The sequence below is a fragment of the Anomalospiza imberbis genome, chromosome 15 (genome assembly GCF_031753505.1).
Source record: "Anomalospiza imberbis isolate Cuckoo-Finch-1a 21T00152 chromosome 15, ASM3175350v1, whole genome shotgun sequence".
In the NCBI taxonomy this organism is placed as follows: domain Eukaryota; kingdom Metazoa; phylum Chordata; class Aves; order Passeriformes; family Viduidae; genus Anomalospiza; species Anomalospiza imberbis.
In genome coordinates this window covers 12757459-12770732 of record NC_089695.1, presented here as the reverse complement: position 1 = coordinate 12770732, position 13274 = coordinate 12757459, and the positions used below count along the sequence as shown (strand labels likewise).

Below are 13274 nucleotides of genomic sequence, written 5' to 3'. Positions count from 1 at the left end.
TGCCTTTTAGTATGGTTGTTGTGGTACCTTCCTCGCCTTTCACATTTTAAATGATTGCTCAGTGATTCCCAGGCTCCACACTTTGAATGTGCCTCAAAGGGACCAACCCCTGGTCCCTCACGCATTGATGCTATTTTGGAGGCAGTCTGTGCTTATTGGAACAATCTTTTTTTTTTTCCTTGAGAGGTCAAGTTAAAGGGTCAAACAGAGAAAAGAGATCCACACACAAATAGCAGATTCAAGGAGTTCCTTGCCAAAGGATGTCAGGGATGTAAAAGGTTTACATGGCTTCAAGGAGGGGACTGGGCAGGTACTCAAAAGTGAGAGCTAATGAGAGGCTCTGGGCAGACAAATCACACACCAAGCTGACAAAAATCCTATAAATTAGCCCTCAGACCTTGCACCTCTTCAATTCCAAACAGCTGAATCTCAGAAAATTTTATCTACAGACTTGGGACCTTTTTTGGTTTAGAGAAATTCAGGAAGTAATCAAGCATTCATCCAGAGCTAAATGATCTATTTTGGCACAGCCGTGGTCCTTGCAGAAGACACTTATTTTTTGGCTCAGAAAGTGTGTTTACAGAATGCTTGTCATTCATGAAGAAATAAGTTTATAGAAGTTTATGCCCCATAGGCAATAAATATGGAATAATATGCTGTACAGAAATATTCTCAAAACAAGGCTCTCTAAGAATATAGGATCAAATTCCAGCATACTTGGAAGTGAGAAAATATTTTGATGTCAATAAGAATTGCAATTAAAATCTTTAGTCAGATCTCAGGAGAAAAACAATTGCAGTGTTTAAAAAAAGGCTGAAGCATTATAATTCCACAGAAATGGCTACAGAAACTATTTGGCTTTCTACTGTTCAAACTCTGTTTCCAAGTACTTGCTGCCATAGACAACAGAAAATAAAAATCAGCAGAGATTTGAACAACAAAATCATGACAGAATCTTTTGTTTTGTTGTGTTTTGCTTGTGGCTCATAACTAGGATGTAGCACTATTATAATTTTGTAAAAGCTTTTTGGACTGAGTTTTTGGGGTGTTTCTGGTCTGCTTTCCCACCCTCTGACATAAACAAATAACCTGCATCTGGTTTTGTGTCCCATATTTCAGATTCGCAGCTCCCTAAATCCCACTTTTGTGACTCTGTGAATGCATCAGCCCCGGGAGCTGATGCAAGTGGCTGGAACCTCTTTCCTACACTATAATCTAACGCACTTAGCGAGCCAATGAATATGTGGGAAAGGAGGGGCTTTCTGGCTGAGGGGCTCTGGCAGGGGAACAGCTGTTGAGCAGCAAAACCTTACCCAGAGCCAGGCAAACACACTCATTCACATCCTCAGTGGCTCTGTGCTTCCAGGGGTGGCAAGGCAGCTACACCCCTCCTCCTCTCTCTGCAAAAAGTGAGCAAACTTGCACAGAGAAACAGAAAGGACAGCAAACCTCAGCTGTGAGACATTTCAGCAGATCCAGCAATGGCCTGGGTCAGTAATTTCTCCTGGTTAAACCACCTTGCTCTACATGAAGAACGTCTCAGAGGGTACTTAAACAGCACTGAGGATTACTTAACCTTCCTGTGTGGGCCCAGACGGAGCCACCTGTTCCTGCCCATGGCTTTGGTGTACTCAGTGATCTTCGTTGTCGGGGTGGTGGGGAACTTCTTGGTTTGCCTCGTCATCCTCAAGCACCGCAACATGAAGACCCCGACCAACTATTACCTGTTCAGCCTGGCGGTCTCAGACCTGCTGGTGCTGCTTTTTGGGATGCCCCTGGAAGTCTACGAGATGTGGAGCAACTACCCCTTCCTGCTGGGGCCCGTGGGCTGCTACCTGAAGACGGCTCTCTTCGAGACCGTGTGCTTCGCCTCCATCCTGAGCGTGACCACGCTGAGCGTGGAGCGCTACGTGGCCATCCTGCACCCCTTGCGCGCCAAGCTGGCCAGCACGCGCCGCCGCGCCCTCAGGACCATCCTGGCCCTCTGGCTGCTCTCCGTGCTCTTCGCCCTGCCCAACACGGGCACCCACGGCATCGTTCTGCAGCACTTCCCCAACGGCACCCTGGTGCCCGGCTCTGCCACCTGCACCGTGGTCATGCCCCTGTGGATCTACAATTGTATTGTCCAGATCACTTCTTTGCTCTTCTATGTGCTGCCCATGGGGGTGATAAGTGTGCTGTACTATCTGATGGGGCTAAGAGTAAGTCCTGCTCCAAGTGTGCTCCGTGTTTCCTTGGCTCATTCTTGTGTGTTGCTGTCTATATGTGGCTTTTGAGTGAGTTTTGCACCTTTTTTGTTGCCCATGTTTTCCCCTCCACCACAGCAAAAGTGTTTCTCAAACCTCTGAAAATAGTAGTTCTAACTTCTCTGGTGCAATCCTGTTCAGAAATTAATATAGCTATGTTGGGGAATAATATACCCCAATCTTCTAATAAAAACTTACCATCGCTGCTGCTCACATCTGAATGTTAATGAAACACCCAAGTCTGTAGATTGATTCCAGCCTCTCAGAGATTTACACCTTTGCAGTAGGGACTAGAAAGAAATGGACCAAAAGGAAAATGTGAAAAGAATAAAAAGAAGATGGCTAGTGATTGAATCTTTTGTACTATTTGTTTTCCCTTTCCTTGTGACTGTAGAATTTCCATTGCATTATTTTCTTCTTTTCCTTCCCTGGAGCTGGTGGTAATATTCACTTGTTAAAACTCACAAAGCTCATAAACTGAAATGTTACCTTATTGCTCCAGCTAGAAAATTCAGCAATCATTTCTTTATATAACTAGAGCCTTGTTTCACCAGGCTACCTTAGAGCTTATATTCATTCTCAGTTCAGAAATTGAGACTACTTTTGACAAGTATCCATCATGTCAATGTGTGGAAAAACAATCAGGATCACAGTGTTATAAAACTACATAGCACAACACTGAAATGTACTGCTAATCACAGTGACTTGATGACCACTTTCTTCTCATAAGTTACAGACATTTAGACAATATAAATCCCATTTTATCACACTGAATGTAACTTAAAGTTTACAAAGATGTGTCTCATCCCTTAGCAAGAAAGGAAGACAAATGAACCTATTAAATAATATGCAAGAAACTCAGCTAAATCTCTGCTGGTGTACATGTCATTTTTACTTACCCAGGAAAAAAAAAACATAGATTATCTGCCAGAAATCCACAGAACAGAGCAGATCCTCGAGGCAGTGAATGGGTTAATCTATCCCCAATCTCTGGGGGCTCTTGAGGGGTCTTTTACATAGTTTCAATTAATACGTTGCAACATTAGACCTGAAGGGAATGAAAGGTGATGAAAATAGAATTGTTACAAAAAGAGAAATTTCTGAATTTATAGAAGGAAGACTTGAAGGTTGCAATAACTTCTATTTGCAGCAGCAGATATTCCTAAACCCATCCCAGAAGAGAAGCTCAGTACCAGATGAAGGCTGATCCCCCAGGACTTCTGCAAATTCCCACATTTCTTCAAGCTGTCTTTCCTGAAGACAGTAATGTTCACTGTTTGTGCCTCTGTTTTTCTGTATATCCAGCTCAGAGTTCCAAATTTTAACAGGATCCATCCTGGCTAGATCTGCATTATCTCCAAGCTGCACGGGCAAGATGATTTCATTTCTTCAACAGAAGTGTTAGAAGAATGATGAATATATATAATTTTCCAAGAGGAGACACTTTTCATTTACTCACAAAAAAGGAAATTCATGAGGCTTTAGCAACACCCTGCAGTCTCCTGCGTGCCATGTATCACTCACAGAACGTAGTGGAAAAGCTCAGGGTTGATCCAAAGGTTGTACAACAGCTCAAATTCAACAAACAGAGACGTGACTTTTTCATATCCAGGCTTTGTAGAAAGGGCATTTCTTCACCATTTTCTCTCTCAAGCTCTGGACACTCTCAGGATGCAATGCAGATGGGGACAGGGGACCTGCCAAGCAGCTGTGAGAAGCAGCAAACATGGCTCATAGGGTACCTGAGTTAATTTATAATTTAATCCCTTGAAAATGTAAAAATAATTTGTCTTTTTCACTGGGAAACGGTTGATTACCTCATTACCTACTTGGGTATAATTTTAAGTTTTGGTGGTTTAATATTGCATTGTTATGGTCAATTGATCAATCAAGCAGCAGTGTAAAGAAGAGGACACTGATCATTGCACTGTAAACTCATTAGGCTTAATTGTGGAGGCTTCCTGCTGCCTCTTTCATGGGGTTCTCATCACAGATACCTTTAGGATAAATCCCTAAATCCTCCAGGCTCTTCAAACCCAGTCCAGCTGTTGAGCTGTGGGTTGCAACCCACAGCCAAAGAGCTGAGGAGGGAGAGGAGAGGGATGAGATGAGAACATTGGGCAGTAGCTGCTTGTGGAAGTTCATCCCTGGGACACAGATTGAGATGGGATGGGATTGCTTGGGGAGAAGTCTGCATTGCAGCAGGATTCAGTGCAAGGTCCCTGCCCATTTCTTTCAAACTGGTTCCTAAAAGGACACAGATGTAGGTGCTGATCACTGCTTGTCTAAAAGTCATACTCTGTTTAACAAGGGTTTCTGACAGCATAGGCTGGATGATTCTTCTCCCAAGGTTCCAGATTTTCTCTTAGTCTCACATCCCCTCAGTAATTGGCAGCAATAATAATAATAATAATAATAATAATAGTAATAATAATAATGATAATAATTTTTTATAGTGGCAATTTTACTTTAGCTGTCTTTGAATCAAGACAACTTATTCTTGCCAATGCACATCTGGTCCAGCTTTAATCATCAAAATTGATTTCTCCCCCCAAATGCCCAGCTGTTAAACATCCAGAATTATCTGTGGATGGTGACTGCCTTTGGCTAATTTCTGCAGAGACCAGCACAGCTCTTCCAGAGCTGTCCCCTTTCCATGGAGGTTGTTTAGCAGTCCTTGTCCCAGTGGCTGGCTCTCCCTTGCCATGGGGGTGAGCTAAGGGTACACCAAGGCTGCAGCTCAGCCTGCTTCAGCCAAACCTCTGAAACAGTCAGGACTGTAATCTTTAGCAGAAGCCTTGTGGGGTTTGAATATCAATTTTTCCATCAGCTGAAGAGAAACTTTGATCACCACTAGTGTCAGACAGGCCAAGGAGTTTACAGAAACCATTCCTCTTCTGCAGATTACAGAAAGCAGTCTTTCTTTTGCAGAGTGGCCTCACTATGCTTGTCTGGGGATAGGTGAGACCCTGCTTTTCACTCAGCCTTTTGATTTCTGGGGTGAAATGCTGTAGCTAATAAAGACTGGGGGGGAAGAATCCAATTTTCAGCTTCTTGCTCCAGTCACTTTTAATTCTCTTGCAGTGAAATGGTAGCATTCATCTCAAACCTACACAGCCTCATACATCACAGTGATGTAAAAGTATCTTGGCTGGGGTTCTATCCCTCTCAAAACGTTGGCATTAACTCAAGTTACAACCTTTGCCACGGGCTCATTTATTTTTTTTTTCCCTCTCTGTTTGTAATGTTTCTCTGTTTCATTAAACTGCAGCTGCTGAGTTGTTCTTACCTGTTACACCTTCATCACTTGAGGCTAAAGAGGAGCCTTACAGCATCATCAAAATGACAGGAGGAAGGGGAAAAATAAAGATACATGTGTCTCTGGCTTATTACAGCATCAGCACACTGTACTCTCTGAGGCTTTGGAATATGCCTGGAATAGATTACTCTTGAGACTGAAAACCACTGAAGGGAATCCAGGAGTTTTAATAAATCTGATAATTTATCAGTAGATGTGTTACAAATCAGCTGAGGTTTTTTTTCCTTTAGCAACTGTGGCTATGACTAAAAGTTACAAGGGAAATAATGTAAAATATGAGAGGCTGAATTGCACTATACTTGACTATAATTCCACTTATATGTTTTTTTCCTTTTATAAATAGAATAAAGAGAACATTGAAAGAAGGGCTCATTTCATCATCCTTACAGAAAAGTATTATTAATCAGAAAGCAAAGTCACAGTGTAAAAGGCAAAAACAAATAGCACAACTAGCATGTCTTCACAAGGCTTTTACAAATCCAGAGTGATTACTATCTTTTCCCTCATTGCTGATATTGTCCCATGTATAATTAAGTTTTGGTTCCAGTTTCTCTACTTGAAAACAGACAAAGCTGTTGGCTAATCAGGAGTTCCCACTGCAGGAAGCTGGGACCAAATATGGACTTTCCAGATATTATTTTTTATTGATTCAAATTATTATTATATTATTCTTAATTATTATTAAGAATAATTATTATTTCTTTTGATTCAAACCAATTGCCCTGTTTATGTAAACCGACCTTTACATTAAAGCACCAGTCTTCTCATCATAAACATACTGGGGATGGATTTCAGGGATGATCAGATTATTGCTCTTTATATATTATTTATATTATATTTATATATATGTTTATATTATTTATATTATATTTATATATATATTGCCCTTTTTTTTTAAGTCTAGGAAAAGCTACTGGAGAAAACCCACTCCTTGTTGTGCCTGAGCAGTGTGTGGCTAAATCTGTGTGTCTCATGCACCCTGCCCATCTGCAAGGCAGAATTTCTGGGATTTGTTCATTAGATAGGTTGAATATCAACTACTCCCAACACTCAGGACATGAAACCAACTCCCTTGAATTCCACATGATTTTTTCCAGTGATTACAGCTGTGTTGTACTGAGACCTCTCTGGCTATTTTTTGGATCATTGGATTGTGCTTAATTGTGGGGAACATTTTTAGGAAAATAAACAAACAAATGATATTTTGCTAGAAGAGAAAATAATGCCTAGGAAAATACTGTTTAAATGGAACATAAACTGTGAACCAAATATTGACTCCTTAAGAAAGGATAAGTGGGGAAGTGAAATACAAATTTGCTGTAATCTGCAGATTGTTTTGAACCTAAAGCTTCCATGTTTTTCTAGACCAAAACTGAAATTTAAATGCAGATTTTTTTTTTTAAACGAGTCCCAAGTGGCCCCAAATTTTGCTTTCTCAAACTACAACTATCAAAATATCAAACAGCCTATGTCTGGTGTGGATGTGGTCTCTTGTCTAAGCTGTCCTTTGGTTTCCTTCCTTTTGCCAGTTGAAAGGAGATGAATCTTTGGAAGTGGAGGAAATGGCTGTGAATGTTCAGAGGCCATCCAGGAGATCAGTCACCAAGATGCTGTGTAAGTAGTGAGTCCTTCTGTGTTTTATTTACCATAAGCACGAGAGGGACCAGATCCTGAAGGGTATTGAGCAAGTTCATTGGATACAAGAGTTATGAGATGAGTAGCTGTCATATTAAAAAAAAAAAAAGGCTTTTTCTGTTTTATCTGGACTTGCAGGAGTGAAGCATTAGGGGTAACTACCAAAAGACTCAGAAAGCAAATTTTCCTCCCCAGCAGAAGAGGAGGGGAGGAAACCTTCGTGGCAGATGCTTACATGGCAATTCTCCAACATCCTTCACTCTAAACTAGCTCCTGCAGCCCTCCAGGGAGGATCCTCTTTTTTTCAGAGTGCAAATAGTCGATCTTGTACATTTTTACAGAATGTACATCTGTTTTGCATTACACCAAACTGTACTTTGGAGCCAGCCTGGTTTTCTGAACCTGGAATGGGTTTGGCCTCCATTTATACCCCAACATTGCCTGGCTGTTTCCTGCTCTGTCTGAATGTCACCCCGGGTGCATGCATTGGGTTATCAAATAGAGAAATTAGTGGAAAGATTGTTCTTTTATTTGGTAATGGTAAGACAGAAAGGATGGCAAAAGTTTTGAAACCATGAATATAATTTATATATTAAGTCTCCCATCCAGCTTTATGAACTCTCTGTCCTGTGCAGGCTGGTGAACCACATCCTCCCATTTCTGACCTGTTTTCCTTCTCCCCTTTCTGCACACCAGTTGTCCTCGTGATAGTTTTTGCCATTTGCTGGGCTCCGTTCCACATAGACCGACTTTTCTTCAGCTTTGTTGTGGAATGGACTGAGCCCTTGGCCAATACCTTCAACTTAATTCACGTGGTGTCAGGTAAAGCTTTCTTCTTCCACTTGCACAGGGACTGGCAAAAAAAAAGTATTTGTGAGTGGTATTACTTGGAATGTGTAGTCATTTATTTTGGGGTCATGAGACTTGTGTGGAAAACCCTCTTGAGGTTTGGTGGGCAGTGATGAGAACTGTGCCTGAATAAAAACTGCAGGCAGGTTTCTGCAGCTTTCAAGATCTGGACATGTTGTCAAATTCACAAAAAATAAAATGAAAAAAAAAAAAAAGGATATCATGCATCATTACTAGCTGCTTTTAATTCCTGGGAATGTTCAGAAGTAAAGACTGCTGTCATTCAGCTGCTTTTAAGAAGTACACAGGAGCAGGCAGCATCCTCCACAGGCTCTTAGGGGCAAATAGGAAAACTTACCAAATAGGAAACCTAACCAAATGCAAAAGCCTTACATACTGCTCATCACTGGGTGATGAAACCAAATGTTTATGGCCCTGCCAACCATAAAATGAAGGGCTTTTCAAAGAGGAATTTTATTTTCAGTCTGCCATGGGAAAACTCTGACTGTGGCCATTAGGCTGCTCAGAGAAATCCAATCTTATGCCATTGTCCTGGTGAGTTGTAGGAAATTAGCTTCCCCTGGCTGGAAGTTATCCTCTGACAGCTTTGATGGGGCACCAGCTGTGCAAGTCCTGCTGTGGGGATGAGGGCAGTGCTGGAGGCAGGTCAGGGCAGCTCAAGAGAGAGCTGGTTCCTGAACAGCTGGAGAGACTGGGCTCCAATTCCCAATCTCCCCCACTTGCCTTTCACTGCAGTGAAAGCTGAGCTAACCTTGGTGAGACATTCCTCTGCCTGTGCCAGGAAGGCAGCAGAGCTCCACTGCTGCTGTCTCCACCCTTGCATCCAAGTTTAGTGGAGCTGCACAGGCAATAAAGAGATTTTCCTCTCCTGAGATAGTTTCACAACCAAATAAATGTCTCTCTCTTCCCCCCACCCTTGTTCTCCCAGGTGTTTTCTTCTACCTGAGCTCTGCCACAAACCCCATCATTTACAACCTGCTGTCCCAGCGCTTCAGGATGGCTTTCCTCAGTGTGATTTCTCCTTGCTGCAAGCACTGTGCCCCTAAACATCCCACTTGCAAGATTTCATCCCAGAAGAGCATGTTTGTGATTGAGGATCACAATCTCATGGACTCTGCTGAAAACACAAGTGTCCCTGGCACTCACAGGACATCTGTCAGCAGCTCTCAGCTCTCCACTGGCCTGTGACTTTCTGTGTTGTCATCCAGGTGAGAGAGAAGGTTAAGAAAACTAAGAAACTAAAGCAGAAGAAAACTTCCTAAAAGACTGATTTCAGCAAGAATTGCTCAGGAGGTGTCCCACTGAATGAATGAAGGAGGAGGCTGTATTTAGGATATCTTGGGGAAGAACTGTACTGCCCCCAAGCTAATGGGAAGGCTGGAAATGGGAGTTTGCTTGCTGCAAGCTGTGGCAGCAAAGAGCTGCTTTAAAAGGTGAGAGACACTCCCAACGTTGCCAGCAAGGGAAGAGAATCAGCTTAGCCAAGTCTTACCAAATAGCTTCTTGTGCAACAGCCAAAACATCAGTTTTTACTTATTTTGAAACAGGACAATTTTCTCCATAAGCCTTCTCTCCCCACTTCTAGCTTTAGGTAAGCCAGTCCCACTTCCCTCTGCTACAACCTTCTGAGGTATGGCTGTTGCAGACCTCTCCTGTCAACATTAGCAAACAGGCAAGAATGAGAGCAGCTCAGAGCTGGGCTGATAAACTCCAGCTACCAGCAACAGCTGCTTCTGGGCCAGAAGAACCAGGGAGCCAACAACTGTAAAATAAATGTAAAGCAAACTTTTGCTTTCTGAGCTTCTTATCATTACTTCAACTTCAGGTATTTATGTGTTGTCTCCACCACTGAAGCCCTGTGGTTGTGCATCAGCAGACTTCACTGCTCCTGCACCAGGTGGACTGCAGAAGTCAGAGATCTACGTGGATCAGCAATCACCAGGAAGGAGCCTGGACAGCACTCACAACAGAGGGAATTGGGACGAAACCTTATATAAAAGGGCAATAAAAAGGGGAGTTTTGCAGTGATACTGAATCTACTAAATTCAGTTTTTGCCACAAAGCACAACACAAGTCTGACAAACTTCCCTGCATCCCGTGGTGCAAACAGATGTGAGGGCAGTACACCCATATCTGAGTGACAAATTCCTGGGCTCTGCTGACTGCAGGGACAGGCCCCTATAGAGTTTTGCCAGGGGAGGGTCCATTATGCCATAAAGAATTTTGTAAACCTCTGTCTCACACATTTCAGAGACTTTGCATTGTGTTTCAGGGAAATGCCTCCTGCGTGCACCCTGACGCAGGGCTGGGTTTGGTCCCCAGGCTGGGCTCAGGCTTGGCACGCACTGCCACAGAGAATCATCCCATGAGTGCCACCAGGGGACTGGCAGTCACTTACACAGCCAGAGAACACAGAGTTATCACAGCAAATAGCAACATTAGCTCCTCAGAGATGATACACTGTGTGCATAAAGGCATTTTCCATTCTGGTCCCAGGGGATGCAGATGACATTTTCTACCAAGGAGGAAGTGACTGTACTCCTGATTACCACGGTCTCTTTCTTTGTTTGCCCCAAAGTTTTCTGGTTTATTCTCACTGTGGGACTCCAAGGTGGGAGACTCATGGCAGCTGGAGAGTCCTCTTTTCCTGAAGCATAAGGGGAATATTTTCAGATTCTTATTACCACCTGCAGTCTTGAGAAACAAGCCTTGGAGAGGGGAAGAGCCACACACAAGGACTGCAGAGAAAAAGCCATTCCTGCTCCCTCAAGACACAGCTGAAATGCTTTGCCACCCCCAAGTGGACACTTGCATTTTACCAATGACATTTACATTTCTAAGCAGAAATTTTGCATTATTTTTCCCTCTGCCAGAGATTACAGTGTGTTTTCCCTCTGGACAAGCCATGGCAGTGGTGCCTTGCTGCCTGTGGGCTGCCCAGGTCCCTGTTCTCCTGCCTGTGCATTGCTCTGTGATCCCACCAACCACTTGGGGACCACCTGGGGACCCCCTGGGGACCACGTGGGCAGTGGCTGTGCTGGATTTCCTCCCTCACCCTGTGCCTCCCTTGGGCAGATCCCTCACAGAGCCCTGGGGTTTTTGCTCCCTGTCCCAGCTGTGTGAAATCTGTCCTAGACACCAGCCAAAGGGCTGAGGAGACACAGTCACACATCCAGCATGGGCTGGAGACATTCCTCTGCCAGCTTTTGTGGCTCTTTCAATGCCTTTTATGCATTTAGGGTGTGACAGCATCTTGTGTTGGTGCAGAGAGAGCCATCCATGAGTGAGAGACATCCTCAAGTGATGCCTCTCCTCTCCTCTCCTCTCCTCTCCTCTCCTCTCCTCTCCTCTCCTCTCCTCTCCTCTCCTCTCCTCTCCTCTCCTCTCCTCTCCTCTCCTCTCCTCGGGACAATCCCAACCTTCAGCTGCAGAGCCCTGGGTTGAGAAATGCATCCCTTGGCTTGCAGATGAGCACACAGACCTGCAGAGAAAGGCTGGGGGTGAAGCTGGAGGGTGGAGATTTCCTGTGATCTTAAACAAAGTGGCCATGTTTTTGTCCCAAGGGAAGATAAAAGTGTTTTGTGTGGAAGGGGAAGCAGAGGTGGGAAAATGTGCATGGATGGAAACATTTTAGAAGAGAAGTAGTGAGGAGCAAATCATCATGAAATCACCTGGTTCTGAATTAACTTATTTTCTTGTCCTAAAATCAGTTTTTATCACATTTAATTTGCTGTCAGCCAAAAGCAGTGGTATGCAAAAGCAAAACTACTGAGCTTTTTTTGGCCAAATATCAAAATCAAAGCTGAAAACATTTAGTCTTGCACCAAACCAAACCTTCTGTGAAAGTGTTATTGGGAGAGACATGTCAAAACTCCTCTGAATTCTGCTGAAAATAAAATAAATGCAGTGAAAAAAATGCAGACTAACTGGAGACTCCAAGTTAATCTCCTTGTGACTGCACAGCTTGGTACCCCCTCCCTCCTGAGGGAGGATCTATAGAAAACAGTTGATTCACTTTGTCCCTAAATGTAGTTGATGCCCACTGGAGGCTTTTCTTCCCAAAAGGTCAGTGCTTGAGTTATTTATCACTCTGCTCTGATATTTACCTCCTGCATTTTGAAAGCTGGATCCAGAGATGAAAAAACCAGGAAGATGGATAGAGATGTCATGAAAGCTGATGCTGTTCCTTTATTTATACATTAAGGAGCTTTCATAGGCAACTGCTGAAAAATGTTGGCAACTGGCTGAGAAAAACTCCTGTTGCACAAAAATGGAGAACAACTCTCCTTCCCCCACAGTGGTCAGGTGTGATAAAACTGTATTTATTTGAAATCAAGCATGACTTTGGAGACAGAACTGTCTATTGATTTATTTCTCTGCTTCTGTTTCCCTCTGGAAAATGTGCAAATGTGTGAGCAGAAAGTGTGAAGAGCAGGGGCAGTGCTCCAGCACTGTGAACAAAACGTGGAGAGTCTGAAATGTGCTACAAGGAAGACTCAAAGGGGAGAAGAATTGTGTTTGTTGCCAGTGAGTGATGCTCAGCTCTAATACCAGGTTCAGTTGGGAAAAACACCATGAACAGCAGGTGGACAGCTCTGTTCAGTTTATATGAAGAGTTTTTGAACACCACTGTGTTTTGAAGTGCTTTTACCACAGCTTATCAGTAAAACTAAATGTACATTTCAGCTGCAGAGATGGCTATCTGTATCTGTATGTGACATGAAAATAAATATACTAAACTCTGTCTACCTAAGCCTGGTCCATGCTCCAGAAAACCTCGTGCTTCTCCCTCTGATTCCATGGGAGCAGCAGAAGATGGACATTCCCCAAATGTTCAGCCAGCACCAAGTGCAGAACACCAAGAGCTCATTCCAAGTCACTGTCCTTAAAAAAAAAAAAAAAAAAACATATTTCAGCCGGTATATTTGCACAAAACCAGCACAAATCCCCATGGGCCTTGAAGAACAGCATCCAAGAATTCTGCACAACTGCTCCTGCAGAGGAGGAGGTTATAAACTGGGCAGCACAGTTGTCATAGCCAGGAGAGGGTCCCAAAGCAGAAACTGCTCCTTCCCAGCCTCTGGAACAGCCAGGCCTGCTCTCCCTCTCTGTTTTCACACAGTTGTCTCATTTTCTCTGCTTTCATTATGACACTTGCTAGTATTTTCATCACTGAGGTTTCTTTTCCTACAAAGTAGCAAATT

At 43.3% G+C, this 13274-nt stretch overlaps 1 protein-coding gene across 2 annotated transcripts; it reads left to right on the top strand.

Annotated features, from left to right (window-relative positions):
• The first annotated feature begins 1249 nt into the window (after positions 1-1249).
• NMUR2 (neuromedin U receptor 2) lies at positions 1250-10050 on the top strand. Of its 2 annotated transcripts, XM_068205969.1 has the most exons (4): positions 1250-2201; positions 7095-7179; positions 7897-8022; positions 8999-10050. In XM_068205969.1, exons 1-4 carry the CDS (start codon positions 1482-1484, stop codon positions 9256-9258), a joined length of 1191 nt encoding a protein of 396 aa, XP_068062070.1. In that variant the 5' UTR covers positions 1250-1481; the 3' UTR covers positions 9259-10050. The 2 variants fall into 2 exon arrangements, 1 of the variants encoding a protein (XP_068062070.1); XR_011004344.1 differs by lacking the exons at positions 1250-2201; positions 7095-7179; positions 7897-8022 and adding an exon at positions 8697-8825 and having other exon boundaries at positions 8999-9135.
• The last annotated feature ends 3224 nt before the right edge of the window (positions 10051-13274 follow it).

Bases quoted from the DNA above. Each gene is read 5' to 3' on its own strand.
- NMUR2 (XM_068205969.1), top strand. From the start codon at position 1,482: ATGGCCTGGGTCAGTAATTTCTCCTGGTTAAACCACCTTGCTCTACAT. The intron at 2,202-7,094 runs GTAAGTCCTGCT...TCCTTTTGCCAG, and splicing joins ACTATCTGATGGGGCTAAGA to TTGAAAGGAGATGAATCTTT. The intron at 7,180-7,896 runs GTAAGTAGTGAG...TCTGCACACCAG, and splicing joins ATCAGTCACCAAGATGCTGT to TTGTCCTCGTGATAGTTTTT.